At 49.0% G+C, this 27,042-nt stretch overlaps 1 protein-coding gene across 3 annotated transcripts in view; it reads left to right on the forward strand.

Annotated features, from left to right (window-relative positions):
* camkvl (CaM kinase-like vesicle-associated, like) overlaps positions 1–27,042 on the forward strand; it is a 36,400-nt gene that overhangs the window by 7,023 nt on the left and 2,335 nt on the right. For 2 of the 3 annotated variants that reach the window (XM_053848364.1, XM_053848363.1), the window contains exons 3-12: positions 830–920; positions 22,856–22,962; positions 24,104–24,235; positions 24,353–24,427; positions 24,685–24,823; positions 25,365–25,485; positions 25,740–25,815; positions 26,093–26,229; positions 26,322–26,400; positions 26,463–26,550. In XM_053848364.1, the coding sequence (XP_053704339.1) occupies positions 22,868–22,962; positions 24,104–24,235; positions 24,353–24,427; positions 24,685–24,823; positions 25,365–25,485; positions 25,740–25,815; positions 26,093–26,229; positions 26,322–26,400; positions 26,463–26,550 (942 nt within the window). In that variant the 5' untranslated portion in view covers positions 830–920; positions 22,856–22,867. Of the gene's footprint in view, positions 1–690; positions 921–22,855; positions 22,963–24,103; positions 24,236–24,352; positions 24,428–24,684; positions 24,824–25,364; positions 25,486–25,739; positions 25,816–26,092; positions 26,230–26,321; positions 26,401–26,462; positions 26,551–27,042 lie in introns of those variants that run through there. The other variant, XM_053848362.1, reaches the window with a different exon arrangement.

Consider the following 27,042-nt stretch of genomic DNA (forward strand, 5'->3'; position numbering starts at 1 on the left):
AATGTCAGGGCAGGATTATCTTCCAGTCGTGAATGTCTCTCGCAGATTTGTCCAGGAACGTGGCAAATGATGCCTGTGACTTTCTGTTCATCGGTCGATGCTTAAATGAGCCTATTTTTCACTGAACGCGGGACACACAGGAGCAAAACCAGGAACAACGAGCTCCCAAAGACATCATTGGTGGAGTCATAGGAACCCTGTAGTTAGATCCTGCGTCATTACATCGGCCATCTGTCTGGAGGCTCGTGCACCGGACATCAGCTGCTCTGCATATCTACAAACACACACTTTCCCTGGAGAAGACACACACAACTCTCAGCCACGCTCCTGCCTCCTCAGTGGGCTTCATCATTCTGGGAGGGGAAAGGTTCCCTGCCATACTGTCCTCCCCTCTCTCTTCATCTGGGCCAAAGGCTGATGTCATGTTTGGGATGAAATGATGAACACTGAGGTATAATCCCAGGGTTTAATCCTGACCACTCCCAATCTGCTGCCCGCACACCGGACCGACAGAAATGTCATGACGGTCAGTGAGTACATCAGTACTGGGGGTTTGGTGGGGAGTTTTGAACACAAAGTTGCCTAAAAAAAAATAAAAATCTCGCTCTGAAATAGATGGAGATAGAGATGGAGTGAGTGAGAGACACGAAAGATTATTTATTTCTCTTGGGTGGGAGACCGTCAGTCAGTGAGTGGGAGGGAGGTATGGAGGGAGGGAGAGAGGGAGGAAGGGAGTCAGAACACTACAGAACAGACAGTCGTGCTACAGCCGCGCTCCACTTCACCTCTTTAACAACCTCATCTCTGTCGTTCTTTCTCCTCCCTCCAGTCAAGAATCAAGCCGCACGGAGAGTTTCCATTTTGGATAAGAGGCTGCGCACACACGCTCCGACAGTTCTCCATCACAGCGACCACTCCAGGTAAGAGACACGGAGGACAAAGTGGGGAGAACTGATTTAGCGTCAGCAGCTGGAGAGAGGAGAGCCGCTGGCGTTAAGTAGCGATGCGCAGAGATAATGTTTTTCTTTTGCCGCTCTGCTCCGGATGATGGTGATGAGGCGCGTGTAAAACAGCTGCACTTGCTTTCTCCATCTGGCGCCGAGCGAGAAGAGAAAGTGTTTTTGGCTGCCCGAACTTGTTGATTTGTTTGCGAACTTTTCTGTACACAAAGGGCAGAATTTCAAATTCAAATCAGCAGCAGATTTCCATCTTGAAAGGACAGAATCGACTCCAGTTCTATCGCATTATTGGCTTACATTCATATCACAGTTGTTGGTCACAGCAAGTGATGACGGGAGACTGAGCATGGAATCCTCTTAGCAGCCAGGGCTTATGGAACATCAGTATATCTTTTTAATGAACTCAAAGTAAGACACGTGTTTATTGGAAGACCTTGTAACTTGCCTGGCCAACAGATCAGTCAGCGTCTTCTTCTTCTCAACAGCAAACCCCATCATCTTCATCCTCTTTCACCACATCAGTGATTGGACATAGTCCAAACCATCTCTCCTCTGCCTTTAACCGTCTTAAAAATAACTGTGTATAACATGGTTTTAAGTTGAATAACTTAATACAACTCACTACTCTTAACTATCCTAGCGTAGCTGGCTAACTAGCCAGAAGTCAGTGGTGAAGGGGCTGAAAAGAGGCTCAGCATCTCTTAAATGGGAGACCATCTCACCGCATGGTAATGTGAGACTGCAAAGTAGGCGACGCACTGATAATGCTCATTCGACTGTACATCACCGTCTTCTACGCGTCAGGAAGACACTCGAAGCAGAGCTGCCCTTATGTTAAAGGTATGTTTGACTGAGGATTTATTTCACTGATAACAATGTTTGGACTATAGCAAGGCAAATTGAACCATCTCTGATAAATGCAACTGAAATGCCATGTAACACTTGACCAATAAACATCGAAAGATCAGAATATTTCCACTGTCTTGTCGAAGCGGCCCCAGTTTGACTCTGAGTCACTCGTGTTCCTATTGAAAGCAGCTCAGCCTTGTAAGTTCCTCTGACCTTCAGAGAATAATTATACATTCAGAATCCCGCGCTAATATCTGAGGAAATGAAGAGCCACAGCAACACAGATGAAGGGAAAACAAGTCCTTCGATGTAAATACAAATGGAAGCACTGTATATATTTCTGATGAAGTATGGGCTAAGTATTATTAGCTTCATACTGTGAGCCAGGAACGCACACAACCTGATGATGGTCACGTGACTCAGGAGGAGCTGAGGGGAGGTGGGTTGTGAGGACACAGTATCTGATATTTGAGGAGCGATTGGCCTCTCAGAGATAGTTTCTCGTAAGGTTTAGTCACCACACCTCCCTTGGGCGTGCAGTCACACAAGCTGTTGTTGGCTTTTGTCGGCTCTTTTCACATCACTTTAGGCTACAATATTCCTCCATCGGAGCTAGTGTGTGTGTGTGTGTGTGTGTGTGTGTGTGTGTGTGTGTGTGTGTGTGTGTGTGTGTGTGTGTGTGTGTGTGTGTGTGTGTGTGTGTGTGTGTGTGTGTGTGTGTGTGTGTGTGTGTGTGTGTGTGTGTGTGTGTGTGTGTGTGTGTGTGTGTGTGTGTGTGTAGTAATGCAGTGGAGAAGTCAGCGCCGTCGTCTTTTGCAATAAAATGGGCCTGGTAGTGTTACGCCGAGATCATTGCGCGTGTAAACAGTGCCATCTATCCTTTTTATCCATTTCCCCCTCTCTTTTATCGTCCTCAGCCTCTTTTCCTCGGACTCAGTTCACTTTCTCAATTCAACAACCTCCTTTACTCCCTCTCCCTCTCGGGTGCAGTACTGAAGCGCCTGTGCTAGTTTCCGCCGATGCTCTCTCTCCCTTCGCCTCCTCAGCTCTACGCGTTTATCAAATTGCTCGAGCTCCTATAAAACAAGTTAATGAGGCCAGTAGGGGCACGGCCGTGCTCTCGCAGCAAAATAAAGAAAGATGGGATAATATGCGCTGTAGATGTGTAACTGCTCAAGCTCCGTATGTTCATGTTGAAGCACTGTTCATCTACCCGGGGCGTCAATCATGAGCTCCATGTTGCATCGAGATCATCTACCTGTGTGTCTCCACATGGTGGAGGTCTCATGCACGAGCAGCTGTTCTGTCATAAGGCCCTTCTCTGTGTCATATCATGAAGCGTCAATACTTTCATCACAGAGGTGATGAGCAGCAGATAACTATGGAGCCCAGACCTGAAGTGAGGAAGCACTTGGTTCCTGAATACAGCCTCTATCTGACAGAGACATCTGAGACTCTGGTGCCTTCACGCTCGCCCCAAACCCTCCTGGGACGACATTCCTTTCATCTATGAAACCAGACGCCAAAATACCTGAATACTGGTTTCTTTCGCTGGCTGAATTAGACGTTCAATTTTGGGTGCAAACTAGAAGTTGAGTGGTCTGAGCATGTTGCTTCGGTGAACCTCCTCAGTTTGAATCGGATGACCTGGACGATGACGTCTTTGTTACCGCGGTCCCCCCTGAAGCCAACCTGTTTGCTCTGGTGTTCTCTGATTGAACCTGTCTCTCGAGACCTCATTTGGAGTTTGTGGAAGAGCTGCAGCCTAAGGAACAAAATGCTCTTTGCTCGTTGGTGCACAACATCACAGCACAGTCCTGTAAATGGAAGGGAAAGTCAGTTTTGGTCTGGGCCAGACAACGGCTCAGCCCGCGGTGCGCTGGCTGCTCAGGTGTGTTTCTGGGCGTCAGCACTGTATAAGCAGGACTCAGATTCTTCAGTTGGCGGCTGTCAATCGTAGGTATCAAAGTGATAGGAAGCATCAGCTTTTTCTATCATTGTGCACGATACATATCAGGTTTCACTCTCCAGCTGCTTTGTTGCTTAACCTGCACACTTTGGTGTGTAACTCAGAACAAAGTGAAGTGACGCAGCAAAGTTGGTGTCAGTAAAGGCATCACCAGGCCTGAACTCAATTAAAACTTTGACTCCTTCTTCATCCTCGTCTGTTTTAAGACCTGCTTTGATTACCATACGGATTCATCCTTAGATGGATAGACCCGTGGACAAAGAGGCTTGAATTTGCTGAACTAATCCTCTTCAGAGTCATGTGACTCCTCTTAGTTTTCTTTTTCAGCTTGAACTGTTCTTGAGGAACAAAAAAGAAATCTGTATATGACGCAGTGCAGCGGCTTCTTGTGGTTGGAGCGTTGACACGTGGACGCATGAGCATGCTTTGATATTGATAAAAAGTGGAGTGCACAAAACAGTCGTCCTGGTCTTTTCAGATTTATGATTTGATCAATAAGTAAGCCAACACCCTGTTTGTGTAGAGGCTGCTGCGATGTGAACATCAATATCTCATTATAGTCGAACGTAAGCCGGAGTTGTGATGGCAGCCCAGGAGTTTTGGTGCGGCAGAATCGAAGCGTCTTGGAAAGAGGCCTCTCCATCTTCAAAAGTGTGAGCTTTTTCGGAGGGTTGCGAGAGACTGTGGGCTGTGTAGATCCATCACTGTGACTCCCCAAAACCCTCAGTGCACTGTAACACAGCAGCCACTCTGTGACACCACATTTGTCGGCCATTAATGATCCTTATGTGCCCCAGGGGCTTGGAGATAATGCTGTGGCTGTCAACCATGTTAGCGGCAAGTGCTGTCTGGAAAATGAGAAAGAAATGAATAAGTGTTTACCATTAGTAAGACAACAACAGCAAAATCATCCACAAATTTGAGCGTTTGAAAACAGCCGTCTGACGTTATGTAAGTGTCAGCTCCAGGATAAATTGCACACGCAGCATCTGTTTGCCGAAGTGAGTTTCTCGCGTCCTTCCCTCCTTCTGCTCCCTCTCTCGCACACGACCACTTCGACCAGCTGTGGCCTCGCAACCTTCAAACCTACCGAGCTACTTTCATCCATCTTGTTTTAGAAGGACGGGTTTCACACCACACACGGAGATGTTTGTGTTTTCGATGAAGTGATGACCTCTTTACGCCACCAGGCTGCTGTTTCATTGGGAGGTCACGGTTGATGGAGCTCATAAGATGGCTGCATCTCTGTAAAACCCATATCGGATCTTGAGGCCAATTCACTTAGTACCTTTCAGAAGCTACGGTACAGGGATGCTCTTCATAGATAGTCTGAACCAACGCTTCACAAAAGGGCGAAAGAGTCCAATCCTCACGAGAAATGGATGCAACTCTGAGCAGAGCAGACGGCAGTGCGCGTATGGAAGCATAGAAAGTACCCATGAACCCTCCGGAAGCCAGCTGAGAGCTTGGGTCCACCTGCTCCAGCAGGTTCCATGTGTGTATTCCACTCAACACTTGCTTGGGAACTGCTTCCCTTGCGAATCCAGTGTTACTTTTAAGACCCAAAAGTGTGGAGAAACCACTTCACTGCTCATAGCCCAGAGCCAGCTTGCTTATTGAGGGCTTGGGTCTGTGCCTTCATCAACAGGGGATGACTCCACTCACATCAAGCATATGTACTTCCACTCCGTTGTCTTAGTCACTGTGCCTCACTTTGGCTGATGGGTCTCAGAGCTAGTATCTACTGTAGAGCCTCTGATCTCAGATAAGTGCTCAGTAATTGCCATTCCAATACATCTGAGCAACGTTCAGCCTTCACATGAGCAGACTGTTGGAGACACATTGGCGTGGCATCGTGTTGCACTCAGCCAGACAAAAGACGATAGCTTATTTTCAGCTACTTTTGCATTAGGCTTGCTGCGACAGAGAGCAACTTCGAGAAAGCAGAGTTTGACTCCACGTCTTGTCTCAGCTCAACTGGGTATAATATCATGCGAGCAACGCGATTGGATGAGTTAGAGAGAATTGCACAGATGTTTCGTCATTCATCGCTCAATTCCCCAGCAGTGGTTTTTTATAATGTAATAAATAGTGGTGGGAAAATTGTCATTTTAATGTAATTTAATTTAGCAGTTTGCTCTCCAGACAACACAGAACCTTTGTAAGTGCAGGAGTTTCTGGTCCAACAACAATAACAATAACAACAAACATGGAGGAATCCCAGAACAAAAGCAAATAAAAGCATCTGTTTGCTTTTTTTCAGGGATGTTTTTCATTCCACAATGACATATTTGAAATTCTTATAAAATTGAAATTCTTTTACAAATATTTTCAAGACATTAAAAGAGCTTTAGTTTTAATAAGGTGATATAAAAACTTGAATATATTTATTGTCAAACTGATTCAAAATAAACTATATTTTGTTGTTTAAATGTATGTATGGGCCCATCATTTTATTCTGTAATGTATAATTAACTGGATTAATTCTTTTAATGGATTCCCACCCCTAGTGATAAACAATAGAAATACACTTGCTTGGAAAGAGTCAAAACCCACTGCATTGTCAACACTTGCTCAAGAGCGCCACCATACAGTAAGTCCATTGCTGGGAGCTTGTCTTCATGCAGATCTAAGACACTGAAGCTGAGGTGAAGTCAGTGGTGACAGCTTGTGTCAGGAGGTACTTTATAATCCACTTACAGGCCGAAGAATATTTCAGCACCTTTGTCTCCGAATGATTCATTGGCAAAATAAGGACGCAAGTCCGGCCGGGGACAAATCACAAAACTTTAATTATCGCGATAAATCCAAATGTGCCAATGAGCCTGTTTGGCTCCCGGGAGATCGGAGTCCACGCAGAGCTGAGATTCAAATCTGGAAATTTGCTGGGTGCAGACGAATCTGTTGTGCAGCAGCTTGTTTTTCAATTATTGCTTGTACTTTTGTTGTGGAATTCAAGGCAACAGCGAAAAGAACTTTTTATGCAGATGAATTATTCACATCAATTTAGTTGATGCTAATGAATGGGATGGTTCAGCTTCCGTTGGAACACGGATCATTGCAAAAAAAGAATATGTGAGGGAATGTGAAAAAAAAAGCTACGTCCTGTTTGCTCAAATTCCAGCTGCTTTCTGTTCCAGTGACTGGCTGCCACTTTGTATTTGGGCAACGCTTGGCTAGTTCTTGTTCGCACCACATTCTGCAACGACCTGTTACGGCAAAACTGAACTCCTTGGTTTGCTGGCCGCTGCTGCTCTCTCAGCCGCGTGAAGGCATTTTACCGTCCACTTCCATGTTTACTGAGGCCACTTTCGGACTGTTTTTAAGGCTTTGGTACTCAGAAAAAAGGCGGTAGACTGTTTAAGTTCTCTCTGAAACGTAGCTGAATGAGTTATTTACTCAGAAAGAAATTGATTATGTAATGAGAAGTCTTGGAGCTTTTGCTTGGCGTGTGGGAATTGGGCACAAATGAGACCCCTAAATCAATGGTTTCTTTCCGCTTGCAGCAGAAGGATGCACCAATTCGTCTGTGAGTGGTGCATACGTCTTCATTTTACATTCATGATATGCACATTGTACCTCAGGTGAAAAAGCATTTGCGTTGAATTCCTTTTCCGTCTCATGTAAGGATAATTTCAGAAGCTGGTTTGAGGCATCACCATTGATCCCTGACCTTCCTCAGCTCAGCGACCGCTTGTTTTAAATGCCCATGTGGAGCCTAACAATCGCCCTCTCTTTCTCTGAAGGGTTGGTTGCTGTTTAAAACTCAAAGATTGACTGCACTCTACCGTATTCAAGGCTTCCTATATAAATGTAGAATGTACGGTTGGGAGCAACCATGAATTAGTAATGAGTTATCCCATCCTCACGGCTCTGGAGTATTGAACATGAAGCGTAAAAGATTGGCTGAAGGGAAAGGGCCTGGAACTGAGACAACAAAAAACAACTCGAGTTTCCTCGGTCTGTCTTTTGTCTGGTCCGTCTCTGCCACCAATAATTTATGGGATGCCACCCACCAATCACGGTGGGAGGTGACTGGAATCAGAACCCAAGAGATGGTGAAGAACGATATTATGGGCCAGTCATGTAGATCCAACACTGGAGTCATTTTTATTGGCTCAAGAAAACACCCCAAAAACATTCACCAGACCTCAGTGGCCTGGGAGTCTTGCGAAGTTTAGAAATCTTATCTGCACCGTAGACATCTTTTTTGGTGGCACCATGGCATCTCGCGCTCTGTCTGAGTCGCTAACCAAGGTAAAGCTTGGACTGTGTTGTAAAATGACCGGATATGGGCTGGTACTGTGGGACCTCACTAACAAATCTGGAAGTGTTTTTCCAGCTACAAAGTGCGGCTCTTGCCATCGATTTCCTACCTGTATAAAAGTCAAACCAAGTGACACACAGCCCTTGTCATTTCAGCTGCACCATTGCACCCCTGAGCCTTTTCATCTTTGGAACACATGGGTCTTTTCCTCGAGGCAATTTTACACCTCCGCCTTATTTATTTGTGTCATTAGACTATTGTGGACTGAAAGGGAAAAATGAAAGTGGCCATTCTTTCCCTTGAGGCGAGGTGGCCCACTCCACCAAGAGCCATCTCCCATGTAATAAGTCAACTCACCTTAGAATTGGGTTTTTATTGCAGGCTGATAGCTGGACACACTCTTGGCTCACGTGTGCAAACTGGGCTGGAAAGTGGGCCGGCTACACAGATCAGCAACAGATGAAACCCGCTGTAATCCTGCTTAGTGTTGTAATGGTGATGATAAAACATAAAAGCCTGGGTATCAATCCGGTCATTATGCCACTCACTGATTTCTATATTTGTATTGGGGATTCATGATTTGCTTCCCCCACACAAACCAGCGCCTCTTGCATCACAGCCCAATCTGCTTTAACAGTGGCTCCAACATGACACTGCCTTATCGATGACTCCAATAAAACAACACGATGGCTTGGCTCAATCTCCATTCCTACCCCACTCAGAAGGGTTTGTGACGGCACCCAGGGCGATACGGTGGTGACCTCTTGTGTCCTCGATCACTGTGTTTGTCTCCGTAGATCAGAAAGTGTTGACCAACGCAGGGCTGGTGGGAAATGTCCGTCAATGGCTAGTGACCTAAAAAAAACAACGTGCAGGTCATGTGTAAAAAAACTGAATGTCCAATGACGGGTCAATAGATGTATTGAAACACGGCTTATTAATGATATATTTTTTAACCCCGGTGGTGCAGTTCAGGAGGAGAATGAAGGTGGTTGGATTTCCCTTGGTGAAGCTCAGGCACATGACACTGCTCTTGCAGATAGCCAGCAGATACACAATGCATGATTTACTCTGTGGGCTGCTGTGTGTATGTTACATCCTGGTGGCTCTTGGTAAACTTCATGTGTGTGAGAGGCTCAGCTGACTCTGGTGTAGACGTGAATCCTCCGAACATAATCTCTGGACACACTGGCCTCACGCCCTGGCTCTAGAGTTATGTCCACACAAGTCTATGCAGAGACGCGACAGTGAGGCAGGGGGAAATGTAACGCGTGTGGGGTGACAGGGTCGCCGCCTCCATGACGGCAGGGGTCACGGCACATTAGCCAATGAGATGGAGACGCATGCAAAGAGGGAAAATTCATCAGCTAGAAGACGGGAAATGGCAGAGAAGCTGGTTGTTGATCGACGGATCTAATGGAACCAGAAACCTTTCGCCGTGCTTCCACAGTAAAGGGCTGCAATTGCATTTAGATTTCCACCGACCTGAGGTCCGACCCCAGCAGGTCCACCTTGCTTTTTAAAGCAGCTTGAGAGACAATAGAAGCTTGGCATCCACAAGAGTTTAGAGTACAGAATCCTCGACACCACCAGAATGAGACGGGAAAATCCACACACAGATTAGAAACCAGCGTCAGCACCCCAAGCTCTGTGTAATGCTTGGATGACACTGAAGAAAAGATGGGGACGAAGAAAACGAGGTCAGGACAGATGTGGATTGATTGGCTCAGCTGGTCATAATGGAGGCTTTATTCTGCTGTGGCATTATGCAAGCGGAGATCTCTGGCAGCCACAGGTGAAAGATGACTGCAGCCGAAGATGGTCTCCGTCTCCTCCTCACCCAGGATGGATGGGTTTAATACCCGGGCCGGTTCAAATAAAAAAGCTGCTTCTTTAACCCTCACTTCTGTTCAACAAGCCCCTCTCCCTGTTCCCAGACTCTTTCTCGCATCCATTGCTTGTACGGCTCAAATGAAAAACGCTCAGACTGAAGCTAATAAAAGCTCATCCTCGAGCGTGCCGGCATTCAGGGCTGTTGAACGCGCTGCTGCGCCTGACTCCGGGTCACTCTGGTCTCACCTGTCTGCAGAGAAGGCTCATGCAAACCAGTGAGGAGGCCAGGCTGCTGGAGATGGAGCCAGTCACACGTGTCTTTTCTCTCTCTGCTCCTGGTGTCACCACGTGGTGGGTGCTTCATCTTCTTCTCTTGAACGCTGAGGTGATCTCAGCACTCTGCTAGTTCTCCAATGCAAAAACAGATTCAATGACCAGGGCGGCTTCAAACTGATAACAACCCGATGGTTTAGGCTGGTATTGAAAACTGCCTTGCTGTGAGGAGGATAGTGGTTTTCTTGTTTACTGTTGAACTGCGATGGGCATTATTGCCTTGTGAAGAGTGGTTTGGTTTTGGATTGGGTGCAACAAATGAAAGTGAACAAGGATGTGCCGAGTGAGAGCAGTGTTGCGAGGCTGACAGCAGGAGGAAAAAACACACTGGCTCTTCAGGGACGACAGACTGACCATCGACAGGTGGACTTTTGCATCCAATGTTGATGCATTGAATCAAAGCTTCCCCTGCCGCTGCGTTTCTGAACGTTGAGAAAGAGCGTTGTCAAACACGAGCTCTCTCTGTTGCCCGTGCTGTTAAGACCTTGTTTGGTCCATCCAGTGCCTTCTGCGACCAGAAGCTTGCCCAGAAGGTGGCACCAAGTCTGGATCCCAGCACCTGAAGGTGCCCTGGCCTGCGAATTGCTCTGACATTCCGGCCGCATCAGGAAACACAGCGGACGGAGAAACACAGCCTCTCAACCTCCAGTGGGTTTCAATTGCAGCGGACAACCACACGGTGATGGGAGAGGTCGTGAGTGCCCCCCCCCGCATGTTTGGCAAGTGTTGTGGAAGCTGTTGATTCACGGATGGTTGAATTGACTTTTCAAAATTTGGATTTAATCCCAGGCCGGTTGAAACTGTGGTTGTTTGTGAAAACAACTCCTCCAGCCCAGTCACCCTCATCGAAATTATTTGAGGTGAAGAGACCAAAATATCCAGAGAAGCCGTGAAATAGGAGACCAGCCAAGGCTGGCTCCGCTTGTGCTCTGACCTGGTTCCACAGTAAAGCCGCCTACTTTACACGCTTGCCATTACCTCCACACTGTATTGATGGAGCGTTTTGGTGTGCAGCAGCCAGTAGCTCTGACAGCATGCTTTTTTTAATAGGAGCGTGGAAGTAGTGCAGTTGGTGTTTGTCTGGCAGGTGCAGAGTAAAACTATTCCTGCTGGAGAAGGGGCCCTGAAGGCATCGTAACATTGTGGAAGTATTCTCTTCGGGTAGTTCCGAGAGAGTGTTGGTCCCAGTCTTGAACAGGGTTTTTGCCTGCGTCGGCTCCAGCAGGAAGCGGTGGTCAGAAGCCAGCAGAGGTCAGAAGGTTGGTACCATTTCTCCAGCAGAAGTGGAAATGTCTCAGAGCAGAATCCAAATAAATAGGTGATTGTACCTGAGTGAATGTGTCTCGACAAGAACACTGATCGCTAGCCTTGACAAACCCAGACACATTTGAAATGCTTTTTCTCTTGAAGAGATTCGAGCAAGACACAAGCGTCTGCCGAGGATTAAAAGCCCACATTAGCCAAATCATGTTGGCAGTGTCAGAAGGGATGTGATGATTTCAAATATACACGGTGGAGATGTCACCTCCTGGGAGAGAGTGAGGTCATGTGACGCCCCTACATCTGCTTCAATGACCTCAGCTGACTCCACCCGGGGCGCCACAGTTAGTAGTCAGGAAGTTCCGGCGAGGAAGTCTCAGGGTGTCAATGTGTGTGTGAGACACTGAGATGGGCCTGCTGTGTTGGTCTGTTGGTCAAGATCATTCAGGTAAATAATAGCTTCATAGGGGGTTGGCTTAAAAACACACTCTTTCTCTGGGAGGTTTACGTCATAAGTGGTGAAGTCACTGTTCATGTGTGTGAAATATAGTCATCTCCAAGGTTTCCACGTGCACCAGGCTTGTGTCCAACTACAGCGCTGCTCTGGCACTGTAGCTTCATCGTCCTGTGATCCTGCTTCCAATCCACCATTCATGAGTGAGGAAGCAGGTGGAAGAGCATGGACGAAGGTCCTGCAGGACTCGGACAGGTCTGACTTTGTCATCAGCTTGGCAAATTGCTCACAAACAGGAAGTGTTTGTCCCAGTTGCTGCGTTATTTTTCATTTCGCACGTTGCGCCACGTCTGATGCGCCGACTTTGATTCCATGCACCTGCGCGCTCCACAGGTATAAGGTGAGAGCAGTGTACCCACACATGCCTCAAAATAGAGCCAGCCTCAGCAGTCCCACACCAAGCTTCTTCATGTTTCTCATCCAAAGCTCAGGTCAGTGTGGCCTTCTCCTGCTCCTCTCTGCTCCTCCGCCCATCCCTGCCTCCCATTTCTCTCTGCAGGGAGCAAAGTCGTCTTTCTCACTGAATATTTGACTAACACACACACACACACAGACGCACACGTAGCGCCGACTCTCTCACAGGAGTCTCAGCACTCCTTACATCCGCTGTCTGCCATTCTCATCCATCGTAATCCCAGTCCTGAGAGGGACACCTTTCTTCGACAGTCATTCCTGCTCAACTTCTCTGCCCCAGTGTGGGATGACCCAGGCTGCGGCAGATCACAAGTCTATCCTAATGGAAGAACTGCGCTGGAATTATTCATGCATTTATGCAGTGAATGCTGTGTCTTCAGCGTGCGCCTGTGAATTCCTGCTTTCTATGATTTTGCCGCTGCTCGAGGTTTAATATTGTGTTCGCTGTCAAAAAGCTCTGCCAACGTGCCTCGGAGGTATCGAATGAGCCCAGAGCCGCGGCGCCGCAGTGTTGCAAGGCCTTTATGAGTGCACCGTTTACAGATCCTCCCTTAGATCACAAGACAGGATTTGATTGTGTTTCCAAGTCTCTCTTTTTACTGTGCATATCAAATCCACTGGATCCCGGTGAGACTTTTTGGATGTGTCCAAACCTGAGCTGGAATGAAAGCTTGACCCAGCAGCAGGTCAGCGAGGAGCTCACCAACTAGGAAAGTGCCGTCATGAACAAAACAAGTAGCTCAGCTGTCTGTCTTTTACGATGAGCTGGCAAAAAGAAGTGAAGTGGATTGGACTGGGGAAAGTTGTGGCAAGAACGTGTGGGGTTTGTTTTTTATCAAGGAGACTTGCTGGAGCTGGAGTCAGACGGCCTCCGTGCTAGCGAGTGCAGCAGGGAGGGTGGCGGCATGTGGTCAGGCTGTGAGGACAGGAGCAGGACCATCACACCACAGAGAAGGTAGTCCACTTTTCTTCTGGAAACGCTTCAGCTACATGAGTATTTAGCCTCTTGGGACGTGGGAGTAGGACGAAATCTTCAGTGGACAATCTGCTGTGTTGTTGTAGTCATTTTGTCTGACGATCCAGTTTTTCTGTGACAATTGTAGTTGTGAACACAGATGGTGCCTGTTGTTTCTTCAGTTTCAGCGAAATGTTGAAGGTAGATCATTGCCACATCTGCTGACTTGGTCGTTTCTCTTTTTATTTGTTGGCAAAGTTGTCCGGGCGGAGGTGCTGCTGGACATTTGGAACGTGAGTGTACAGAGCAGCCGTGTGGCTGTTTGGATGCAAGTTTGGGGCGACACTCGCACTTTCTTCAGTCACTTTCCAGCACAGCAGACACACGACTCAAGGGTCCGGGACCTATTGGGTTATGTGCTTTGTCCTGAATATTGACTGAATTGCTAAGAAGCGACTAAGAAGAGCATCTGAGGTTGTCGATGAGTTCAACCTCAGGTCATCTATATGCCCTACAATATGGGTGAGATGATTTCACGGTGACAGGCCAGGAAAGGAGAAGAAGCTAAGTGGAGGCTGAAGGATCCAACAGATCAGTGTTGTTCGTCCTTTTCTAATCCACGGCTCGCCACCACGGGAACCTCGGCCAACGCACCTTTGTGCTCTGTCAGTGTTATATCCCAAGTGTCTGTATCATATCCAACTCTATCATTCTTTTTTTTATTTCAAGTAACTCTTTTGATTTCATCACAATCTCTTTTGCATGCTTTTATTCTGGTTTAGGGAATTGGCTGACAAATCTTGGACATGATATCAGCGGCCAGTCTTCATCTCTTCACACCCTGGAGCGCATTGATTTGGTCCTGCTCTTGGTCTTTAGCCAACTTTGATGGTCTGCGAGTGTCAGCCGCCAGCAGTGTTTGGCGTTGTGGTTCCAACCAGGAACACTGTGTGGTGACGTCAGAGTTGTGCCTCTGACCGACTTCTTCACTGTGAGCGGGAAGTGCAGTGTGCTGCGGGTGACGGACAAGTTCTTCTCCTTGTCTTGTGTTTGTTCAGTAGCAACAGGTGTCATGTGGCCAGCTTAAGACTCAAGTCCCGTCCCTCCCTGTGCCCTGTTTCTTCACCTTCCGTCTCTCCTACTCCAACTTTCCCGTGAGACCAGATGAGCTGATTTGCTTCCAACTCCAGCAGACGTCTTCTCATCACACGGCGCCCACGCGCTCGGCCAAGCTGTTGCCAGAGTTGGAAGATCACAAGTAGTGAAAAGCACAATGTGAATTTAATGAAATCCTCTCAGTGCTCCTGGTGTTGCACAATATGGGGCTGGGATCAAAAAGAATGATCTCAAGGCTTCAGTTGAAGACACATTTGTGGAGCTAGATTCTAACTCAGACATGGCGTCATCCCTGGAGGCCGGACCCCATCGTACCAGGCAATATCACTTGATAATCAACCGCAGCATCGCAGCTGTTTCTGTCTCCCTGCAGCGGCTTTGATGTGATAAAAGCTGAGCTTTGGAGGTGTTTGGAGCTGTTTCAAGGCCACTATTGAAGCCTGCGCTCGCGCGGCATCAGTGGCAACCATGGAGCAGATGAATGCATCATGTAAAGATCCTATTGATGCTGGACAGGACAAATGAGACATTATTGGCTGGGTGTGTGTGTGTTGCCAACCAGGGCTCCTCTTTGTGTGAGCTCAGCTGAGATCAGAAACGCTGTTGGTCCGGCCTGTTACTGTGTGTAACTGAGGAGCTGACCCTCGCTCATATTAGGACAGGTGACTCATTCAAGCTGTTCCAGTTCCTTGCTTCTGCTCTGACACTTGACGTGACAGCAGCCACTAGACTCACCAACACCATGTGACTGATCATATCAAGCTGAAGAGTGAAGCACAGTCTACTACACCTGGAGCTCAAAGATCATGTTGCCATGCCTCTGAAATGCTGGCGCGGTTCACTGTCTTCCCTGACCTCCATGGACTGGACCTGTCCGTCCAAATGATCCAGCAAATGACGGCGCTCATTTGAAGTTATCGCCTTGACAACCAAATAAGAGATGAGTGGACTCCTGACACATGAAAAGCCAAGGCTTCAAAATAGCCTCCCCATGTTGAGGAGGATTGATTCGGCCCTGGCGTCTCTCTGCCCATCCTGCCTCCCTTTGGCTTCTCAATCACACCAGTCATCTATAATTCAGTCGGTTCATGCGGCTGAAGGTTCGCACTCGCTGTAGAATAAATGAATTTGATTGTCACTTTTTTGACTAGAAAGTTCAGGAGGGTGATGTGAAATATCACTGTGCTGTCTCTTGAGACTGGTTGATGCAGGTGAGCTCGGGTTGGCGTCACTACACGCACTTTGGTGAAGTAGCGTAAGCGAGTGTGTGCATTCATTCATGAGCAACTTCTGCCTGTGACGGCCGCTGTGTTGTTGCTGAGTTTGCCTGGAGACACGCACATTACAAGCTCCGAGTGATGTTTCTCATTCACTCGTGATGAGATTTGTTGGTGAGACGTGGGAGTCAATGAAAAGCAAAGTTATGAATAAAATGATTCCGGATTTTGCCTCCTAAGATTTGAGTTTGGAGTCGACTGCACGTTTCAAAAACGTTTTCCAGGCACCTTGAATAAGACGAGGAGCCGTCTGCTGGTTACCTGGAAACAAGCTTGATGATTCTGTATTCAAAAGTGCAAGGTTCAGTCGGCGCTCTAAATGGCTGAGTCAGCATCCTGGTGGAAGGCTTGGTCAGTAACAAACATGAGGACCTAATCTTTCAGCTTTCCATTCACGGCCAACAGGGTTCCTTGCTGTTTGAGCTGAACCCAGTCAAGAGGCTTTAGACCGGCTGCAGTATCAAGCTGGAGTTCTGCAGTGACGTATTGTGAAGCACAACACAACAATACACACACAGACTGCCATCATTCCCACATCAGACGGGCAGCCCAGGAACCTGAAGCTCTCGGATGTTTCACCGAAGATTGGGTCCGGGCTGTTGGAGAGAGAGAAGCCTGGCCAGTCGTTGTGGTTGGCTGTACTGTAGTATGCAGGTTTTGCTGCGACTGTACTGAGTGAGTGCTTCCGTGCTTGTGCACAGCAGTTTTTAGGGATGTGAGGCGCATTTCTTGAATCCAACTGTCACCAATGTCAAATCAAAGACATGCGTCAGAGGGCTTCGGCCCTTTCCTTTCCTCAACAGAATGCAAGACCGAAGTGTGGAATCCGACACTCTGAAGCGAAGTGTGGAGTTTGAGCACGAGAGGTGACGATCACAGGTAATGGTGTGTTATCACTGCAGAAAATGGAAAAGCCGCTGCACTTTTTATTTTTAGCTGCTCCACGGTGTCACTCACTCAGCGTGCTGCAGATGCACCTCCTCTCTGCTGGAACTTTCCCTGAGAAGTTGCTGAACTCCTGGCAGCCGCGGCGCTCCCCAGATGTATTTCCAGGCCCCAGATCGACCCATTATAACCAGGACAGGAACATGATGTCCCAAAATAGACCAAGCTATGGTGTATTAGGAGGAGAGCGGAGCTGGATCCGTGCTGGAGGTGAACTCTGCTTTAGATCAAGCTTGTCTCCATGATCTCGTTGCTATTGAGAGGACTGCCTCCATCATTTGGAGTCACCTCTCTCTAATTCTTTCATTCTTAATCTCCATCTTTCCCTTCAAAGCGTTGTCCGGCTTTTTTTGGGCAGCCATGTTACACCACTGCCTGTTGGTAAGGGTGAGGCCCTCACTTTCCGGCCTCCAGCCGCTGCTCCCCTCTCACTTGTCCATAGTAGTTAGTTTCTCTGGTTTTCTCTCAGTGTTTCCAGAGAAGGTCCTGGATTAAGACCTGACAAGGAAGTGACCTGGGAGACCTCCGTGTCTGGCCATCTAGATCTAGGCTTCAACCAACGTTGGCAGCTGGGGTGGAGGGCACTGCTGTCACCCGGGACTCGGTTCAGCGCCTGTCGTAACTGGGACAAGAAGTTGGGTTTTGGTGATCATTTACTGAGCTACTCTGTGACGGGAGGCCTGTGAGACGGAGGAAAGGAAGTGAAGATTCAATCACTCAGAGTGATCAATTATGAAAGGTGAAGAGGAGAGTGCAACCTTGGTGGAATCTGCGGCTCTGTTGGGTTCGGAATCACAGCAGATCTCACAGTGACACAATGAGTCGCTGAGACTTTTGAGCAGGTGAGACCAGTCACATGATACGTGCCTGCATGAGAGCGGAAGACTCATTCTCCTCCCAGGAGAGACTTGGATGGTACGTGACCATGGAATCCCAGCCTGGATGGGTGCTCCTTTTCTTCTCCTGGCTTCATATGACGGACACGAGTGCTGACCATAGCTCAAACTCTGTGATGTAAATCTACACATGTTGGTGTCGTGAAAGCAGGTTTCACTTGCTCAGTGCAATCCTACTATAATCGAATCAAGAGGAGAAGCTTCAGGTTGCCAGTGCACACTGTCCAGTCAATCGATGGACGTCTTGGGGACCCATCAGCAGCGTGGCTGTCATATCTGGTTAGACACGGGCGAAAGGGCTGGTGCCGATCTGCCAACCAATGAGGAGCGACCATGGCCGTTGCTAATCCTGTTCAATGTTGATGCATCTTTCATCGCTGAGCTTTTCGGATTCTGAACGCCGTCTATTATTCTTAACTTTAAGTACCTGCTCGCTGTATGGTTCTGTCGGCTTGTCTCCACGTGGCTCATCTGATGGGACTCGGAGGTTATACCAGAGGAATGTTCAAGAGTCTAGTGAGCCGTAACTATACTGTGTCTGTCAGTCCAGTGGCGTGTCAGTGGCTCAGGTGCAGACCTCTGGAAGATGGGACCTGAGGAGTTCAGAGCGTCCCCGGGCACTGGAGGGCTCGCCAACGTCTTCATTGATCACGTCATTGACGTGCCAGAGTCAAGTCCATGCCACGGATGAATCGGCTTCGGCAGCCTACCAGGCTCTAAATTATTTACACAGCATTTCTCATTTTTAATTGACGGACATGAAGGGCTTTATCTTCTCAAGTTCTGAGACGCTGGAGGGAGATCAGCGCTGAGATGTTTACCTTCTTGGAAGTGAAGGCGAGGAGCCCGCCTGATGCAGCGCGTCCAGCATTGTTCACACTGTTGTCTGGGCGTCTTTTGTCTCACCTCACCTTTTGACCTCACCTGTCTGCTGCACCCTTGGTCCAGCACTGTCTCTCCATGAACCTCTTGCCTCCCTCACTTTGCCACCAAACAAGTCCACACGTCCCTCGGACAGACTCATTTCTCTTCCTCTCTCACCTTCAGTGTCTTCCTCTCTGGCTCGTCCTGCCTGCTCTCTCTTCTTCATCTCCCTTCACCTGTCCATCACCGACCGTCAGGTGATGATATGGAGGAAAGGACTCCTGAGTTGTTGCTGCACCAGTGCATGTCTTAGCACTGGAACAAATCCATATCCCGCACCTTGTCCACGTCATTCCATTTTTCATGTTGACATTTGAAGTTGATTGAAAAATGGCAGGATATTGACTCTGAATCGTCAAGGTTTGAACAAGAGTTAAATGTGATTATCGAGGCGCTTTGCGATGTGGTGCGTCACAGCTGATATATTGGCTGAGAGGCGAGGACAAGCATGAGAGGTGGACATCCATGGCTGCCGCTGAACTGAAGCTACAAACAAGCGTGTGAGCACCGACAGACAAGGTTTCCCTTCATGTTCCTCGGCTGCAGCGAGATGGCGCTTGGAAAAAACGAGTCTGTGAAAGGCGAAGACTGAGAATAACCTTGACACGACAACCTCTCAAACACTCTCCCTTGGAGCTGATAGAGCGATTGCCGATTGAATTTGAGTCACATAAAGCCTCGTTGCTGCGAAGACTTCACACTTGTGAAGGAGCACAAACACACAGACACGCAGCAGATGTGAGGTGGTGAAGACAGAGTGAGGCGCCTTCACACCTGCCTCTCAGTTAGCAGACGTTAGATCCAGCTTCATCATGCTCCTCCGTCAGACCTCATGAGATGAGGGCACCTGGATAGAACCTTGAAGGGGACTGGCTGGAGTTCCATGCATCAGCAGCGAGCATTTCTGGCCTGGCTCACCAGAGGGCAGCTGGACCTCACTCCTGCACGTGCTCCTCCCTCCTCCCTGGAGAAAGACTCCACCACGTCGGCCGAGGCCTCGTCCTGAGGCGAGCAGACTCCCACAGTTGATCAAGAATTGTCTGCTACTGGAGAACTCTCTTGCGTGACGCAGCAACCGCTCTTCAGGAGCTTCCCTCATCAACTCACCGCCAACTGAAGAAGTGAAGCTGTTAACAGAGCCAGAGACATGCACGTCCACACGCAGGTACCTGGGAGATTCTCTGGGGTTGAGAGGTCTGCCTCTTCAGTTGCGCTTCCACTCCATCTACCTTTTTACTTTGTCGCAGCGCCTCTCTCTTCTCTTTGCATTGTTTATCACCTCTTTTCTGTTCCCACTCCTCCTTCTCATCTCCCTGCCTCTTTCTCTCCACGTGTTTCCTGCTCCTCCGTGTCGGCTTCAAGCTTCCTCCTGACTCAGGTGGGAGGAGGTGAGACTGTTCTGTGACTCTGAGGTCATCATGAAACAGGCGGGAGTCCAGAACACAGAAGCTCTGGTCAGTTTATCAAAGTGAAATATTTGTTTCTTGCTGCGTGTATGGCCAAGTCATCTGCAGTCGAGTCACGCTGGAACCAAGCCAGAGACCTTGAGACTGAGAGCGACCTTGCTCAACAAGCTCAACTTGGGCGGTGGAGCCAGAGAATAGAGCCTAGTATTGACCAGTGGTTCAGGTCCACTAGATGATGGCGCAGGCGAGACCATCCTGGATCTTCACCAGCCATGCACCTCTGCGGCGTGACTGCATTCTGTCACCTGTCTAGAGGGGCATCGTAGAAAGAAGGTCTGCTCTCTGTCATTGACCAAGGGAACGGCTGAGGTCGCCGCCGCAACAGAACGCTGCAGGTGCCGCGCTTCTCTGGCCACAGCCTGTTCCCTTCTAGCCTGCATCACTTTCACAGTCATCATGGGAACGTTGTCATGCCGACGTAATCCAGCCACCTCAACATTCCCGCACTCGCACACATCGACCTTTGCACTCACTGGGGCTTTCATGCGCACACACATACACACATCATGTATCTCAGTGCTCTAATCCAGATTAGAGATTAGGGCCAGCATTGAGATTACATCGTACTGGACCACTCCACCCCCATCATAGTTCAAAAGCACCTCTGGCCTGTGGTCCACACACACACACACACACCCGCGCACACACACAAACTCACGAACACAGACAGACACACACACTCATACACGCACACAGACTCCCACACTCACACACACACACAAACAAACACACTCGCACACAGACACACACACTCACATGCACACACACACAAACAAACACACTCGCACTGGCACACAGACACACACTCACATGCACACACAGACACACACACACACATGCACACACACACACTCACACACAAACAAACACACACACACAGACACACACACTCACATGCAAACACACACACACTCACACACACACAAACAAACACACTCACACTCGCACATAGACACACACACTCACATGCACACACACAGACACACACAGACACACACTCACACACACAAACAAACACTCGCACACAGACACACACACTCACATGCACACACACAGACAGACACACACTCACACACACACACAAACAAACACTCACACACACAAACAAACACACTCACCCACACACAGAGATACAAACACACACACACTCACCCACACTTACACACAAAGACACACACTCACACACACTCACACACACAGAGACACACACAGAGTCACACACAGAGTCACACACACACTCACACACTCTCTCACACACACAGACACACACTCACCCACACACACACGCACACACACAGACTCACACACACTCACACCTACACACACGCTCACACACAGAGACACACACTCACACACTCTCTCACACACAGACAGACACACACACAGAATCACACACTCTCTCACACACAAAGACACACACTCACACACACACACACAGACAGACAGACGTGCCGTTGGTCGGTGCTTGCAAGGACGAGCCGACCCGATGGGCCCTACTTGCTGCAGGCCACGTCACTTGTGTTGAAGTTGGAGGGAACAAACCCGAGCTTTGCTCAGAATGAGAGCAAATGCTTCTCATGATGGATGGTGTGGAAGCGCTGGCTGCTCATTGGTTTTCTAACCGCCCCACAGCCTGAAACACCTGTTTGTTTCCCCACGTCTGTGAGTAATAATTATTTGATTAAAAAGGATCCATCGGCGCTCGGCCCGCTCATTAGCGCTGCCATAATCTGTAATGAGCTGCCTCCTAATGTCTCTCCCTCCGAGACCCATCCTCGTTCTCACCACAAATTATCGCGCCTTCCCTCTGTTGGCTTGTCCTGAAGAAGCGGCGCCTCACACGCCCCTCCCACGACATCAGCGCTTGGGATGGATGGGATTTGTCGCTCGGCGGAGGCCGAGAGACCAACGGAAGCCAGAGTTTCTCCACCAAATGGAAACAATGGAGACGGTGATCTGGCCAGGAAGGTGTTAACTTGAGTGAAGACGGGAAAGGAGCAGGGCTGTGCTGATGGAGAGAGGATGTGGGTGAGGTTTGCCTGAGGACGGCATCGATTGCTGATTCACTTTCTGGATTCTTGTTTTCCTACCTGGGCGTTTGGAACCTCCTGTGGGGCTGAGCTCTATTTTAGGGGAGACATCACAACATCATGTCTGTTTTTGGTGTTGAAGAGCCGGAGCGCTGTTTTTAGTCGGCTGTTGAAGCAAGTCGATGTTCAACAGAAAACACTTTGGGATTGGAGTTAGAGGTGCCTGCCAAAGGACCACTGGCAGATGGATCCATGGGGCGATGAAGGGATGAATGTGCTGGGTGGTTCGGCCTCATGCTGTCAGCGGGTGGTATTTGGAGCCATGGTCCTCACCACTGTCCTCACCACTGTCCTCCGCTTTGCCTTCAGTGGGTGGTCCTCTCATGCAGGCGTGACTAAGTGTTACAGTTTTGAACCTCCCTCTTGTGGTGGTGTTTGTACCATGCTCTGTGGTGAAAACAGCGCCGTCTGCTGGGTGTAGCTCAGTAGTGAAGTGTTCATGCTAGCCCCCTAGGGGGCGCGCCACCAGTTTGAAAACCTCTGGTATGATCAGTGAGGTAGAAAGCTGGGTGATGTCACGGAGGTGTGGATGGAAGCATGTGTGAATGGATGGAGCCGGGGTCACTCAGGTCAGGAGAGCTGATCTTTCTCGATAAAGTTTCATGTGAGCTTTCCAGGCGTTGGACAGAAGGCGTGGAGAGTAGAGCAGCTCACTGTCGCCGGAAACTTTCATCATGTTTCACCAGGACCTCTTTTCTTGTTCTTGTCCAGTCAGCGCCAATCTTGCGGGCCCTTCCATCTTCAATACAGCCAGGCGTCACGTGCTCACCACTGCTTGCTCTCTCCAGGTGAATGCTGTCATGCCATTTGGGTGCCTTGCCCTGCGAGATGGGCGGACGTACGACGCCTTCTCTGACATCACAGACAAGTATGAGATTGGACAGGTTCTGCGAGCGTAAGTACCGACAAGTCTTGGCATGACCTTCGACCTCAAGTGTGTGGATTATTGTTGTGGTCATATTCACGTTTATTTCCCGCTAGCTTGCTGCCGAGCGTTCAGCATCCCTGCACGTGTAACAGCTAGGAGCAGGAGAACCCAGTATCTGGATCCATGGTGTGACATGTTTGGTGACCCTGTGATGTCGGCTGACCCTCGATCGTACTGGGTCGCTTTCAGACTGCCCTTAGCTCTGGCTGTATTGTTGCAGCACCGACGCTGCTGTGCAACGACTGTACGTCCTTTAGACTCAAGAAGAACCTGGACTTTTCCTTCCTGAAACTGCCACGGAAAAAGGCCACAGAAGAACATCTGATGAGCTTCCGGTATCAGTCCAATGTGAGGCCGAGAGAAAGCATGTCCGACGCTCCCTGGAAACATGGAGCGCCAGAAGAAAGCAAATATTCCACAGAGTAACATTCTGCTCCTCTCCCTGGTGTGAAGGCACCGCATCCAACTGAGCTGTTTGACTGAACAGGGATGGAGTTGAAACGTAACGGCTCACCTGAACCAGGACTTTCAACCCGACTAGAAGCTCATTAGAACCTTTCTGAACTCTTTCACCCTCTAAACCTTGTGAGGACAGGCCAAAATGTCCTCACCAGAAGGTGGCATGTCAAGGCTTGGTGCTCTCACACACACACAGACAGACACAGGGACAAACACCAACCAGTGAAAGAGGCCACATGGCAGATCAACATCTGGCCGCACCGATGACATAACACACGCTGGGCCAGCTCAAAGGAAATGTAAGGGAGAAGAATCTAAAGAGCGGAATGAGAGAGAATAGAACACCTCACAAGAGACGCCTGAGGACAAGCTCTGGAGCTTGAGCCCCTCTCACTGATCCTCGAGCTTATTCTTATGAGGACCTCAGTCTCCATCACTTCTGGAACTGATAAAGGGATATTTGATATTAGGTGATGGACATGATCCAGGGTTCCCTGACCGAGGCCATTGGTTGAAGGGTCCAGATCCTGTCTAGCTGTCGACTGCTCCCATTTTAGTTTCCCAGCTATATTAAACGTCACAACAAATCTGCCAATCCAAACTTTGTGCTTCCACCTATCGAGGCTTGACCCACTCTCTCTGCCTGCAGGAAGGAGTTCTGCGAGCTGTGTCTGGTCAAGGAGAGACAGACCGAGAAGGTCTTCGTCTGCAAGAAGTTCCTCAAGAAGGACGGCAGGAAGGTCCGCAAAGCAGCCAAGAATGAGATCATGATCCTGAAGCTGTACGTACAAGTCAAGGTCACAGATGGATGAACAGTGGAGTGTCCTCCATCGCACGGTGCCTGTTGCTCCGCCTCGTCTTCTGACTCTGTGAAACCCAAAACTGTCTGGTGTTTCAGGGTCACCCACCCGAACATCCTCCAGCTGATCGACACCTTTGAGACCAGGAAAGAATACTTCATCATCCAGGAGTTGTGAGTGTTGCTGTGACGTTTGTCTCTCTCTCTCTCACTCACTCACTCACACACACACACACACACACACACACAGTGTTTGTATTGCTATCCCTGTGGGGACATTGTGAGGTTTCTCATGGCCACCGCCCTTTCCCCAGCCTCTCCCCCTAAACACATGGCTCACCTGAACCAAGACTCTGAACCAAACAGAACTCAAACTGGAGATGAGGAGACTCGCTTGTCCTTGAGCTTGACCTCAGATGTTTCTATTGCAGCGCCACAGGAGGCGACGTCTTCGACTGGATCCAGGATCAGGGAAATTACACAGAGAAGGACGCGTCCAACGTGATTCGGCAGGTGCTGGAGGCCGTGGCGTACTTGCACTCGCTCAACATCGTGCACAGGAACCTGAAGGTGGGCGCGCTCTCTGTCCGCTCCCCTGCTTGTGGATTTGGAGTTTAGCTCTGCAGCCAGTCGTAAACGCATTAGAGGACCATCTTAAGTTAATGACTCCGCATTCCATAACGTTGATGTCGAGGGAGTAAACACCGTCTTTATGACTTAATGAAGTCTCCAGCGAGGCAGCTCGCATCAACACATTCACATCTTCATCCCTGTGATCTTCGTGTCTGCCGCTGCCTCCCGTCTCCCTCTGCTGGTGGGTACTGGAACCTGTCATCCCAAATGTGATTCAACATCTGGAAAATGGCTTGTAAAACAAACAGTAGACGCCATGCATGGATGCCTCATCATTTGTGTGACCTTACATAGTAAAGAGAGGAACTGAAAGTGTGGGAGATACTTCGGAACAAATGCATTACCTGTGTTAGTAATAGGAAAGTGCAGCTTTCACTCCGATACGCTCCAGCATCGACGCTTTCATGGTCCATGTCTGTCAAATCTGGAGCTCGAACACTGCAGTCTGTTGTTGAACTCATCATATCCTGTCCCGCAGCTGGAGAACCTGATGTACTACACGGAAAACAACCACAACAAAGTCGTTCTGAGAGACTTCTACCTCTCCAGGTTTGAGAATGGACCTATCACAGAGCCCTGTGGAACACCAGAGTACCTCGGTGGGTGAGACTCGGTCGTGTCGCTTCACTTCACGGCGTCACAGGGAAGTGGTTGCACTTTATTAGACTCAATAAAACGGCGCCCTCCACTCCTCAACCCCCTGGCGGTCGTCCTCCGCTCCAAAATTAAAGTGGGGTTATGCTGGAGTGCAGAGCGGTGCTCGGGCCCGGCACATCAATAGGCGAGGGCGTCTGAGAGGGGTGAACTGGAGGGGTTCAGTCCATGAGCTGCGCTCTGTCTGTGTGCTCTTCAGCTCCAGAGGTGGTGGCTCGGCACCGGTACGGCCGACCGGTGGACTGCTGGGCGGTGGGCGTCATCATGTACATCCTGTGAGTCTCTATGGTCAGCACTCTCCACCCGCTCATGTTCTCATCCCCAAAATCTCTGAATTGTCTAAATCAAAATAAATAAAAAAAATCAAATAAAAAAAAAGAATTGAGTGTAAAGATATAAAAAATATATATATATATATATATATATATAGATAACCCTCGAGACATTGGTGTTGAGAAGTACTAACAATTCAGTACAAATATTACGAGAAAAAAAAATATAATACACAATTACAAGCATTATTTTATGGTACTTTTCCGTGTCCCTTTCCAGCTTATCGGGAAACCCTCCGTTCTACGATGAAACCGAGGAAGAAAACACTGATCTGCACAATCGCATCATTTTCTGTCGCATCGTTGCTGGTGACTTCGAGTTCGACTCCCCTTACTGGGACGACATTTCGCCTGCAGGTACGACGCTCGGCCGCAAGATGGCAGCAAATGCAGGTTTTGTGAGCGTCTGTTCTTATCCTTTATGTGAGTCGCTTCCTCTGTGTTCTCAGCCAAAGAGCTCGTCTGCCGCCTCATGGAAGTGGACCAGATGCTGAGGATCACCGCCCAGGATGCTCTGTGGCATGAATGGTAGCGATCTCTCTGTCTCACACACACACGGTACCCCACTCCTCATACGTATGCTCTGCCAGGATTGCTGGGAATGGTGCATCGGAAAAGAACCTGAAGGACGGCGTGTGCGCCCAGTTTGAGAAGAACTTTGCGAAAGCCAAGTGGAGGGTATGGATCCATGTTTTATGGCACCTCTGATAACGATGATCTGGAGTCAGCGTTTTAGATGATCATAAACTAGAGTCGCTTCATTTTCAGTGATTCAGAGTCAGGTTTGCTGAGATTCAATTTTGCAAATGACTTATCGATGAATAAGCTGACTCGGCGGCATCGCTAACAGCCGCAATCCTCTTCTCTTTTTCCCCCATGTGATCTCCAGGAGCTCAAGGTACCGTAGTGCGGGAGAGGGGGCGGCGGGACGGAGCACGAGAGGACGGTGGGCCGCTGACCCGCTCCTCTCGCGCTCTGGCCCTGCCTGCTGTGGACTCACTGGTCCCAGGAGAGATCCATCCTCACACTGCTCCGCTTCTCCTCACTAGCGTGGTCCACCTTTTCTGACCGCCTCATTGAGCCGATGAGGAGGGGAAGGAAAGGTTGTGCGGGAGCTGTGTGTGTGGCCCTCTGTCCTTCCTCTCCTGTGATCCCCTCTGTGTGGCTAAC

Source organism: Synchiropus splendidus, chromosome 18 (assembly GCF_027744825.2).
Source record: "Synchiropus splendidus isolate RoL2022-P1 chromosome 18, RoL_Sspl_1.0, whole genome shotgun sequence".
In the NCBI taxonomy this organism is placed as follows: Eukaryota; Metazoa; Chordata; class Actinopteri; order Syngnathiformes; family Callionymidae; genus Synchiropus; species Synchiropus splendidus.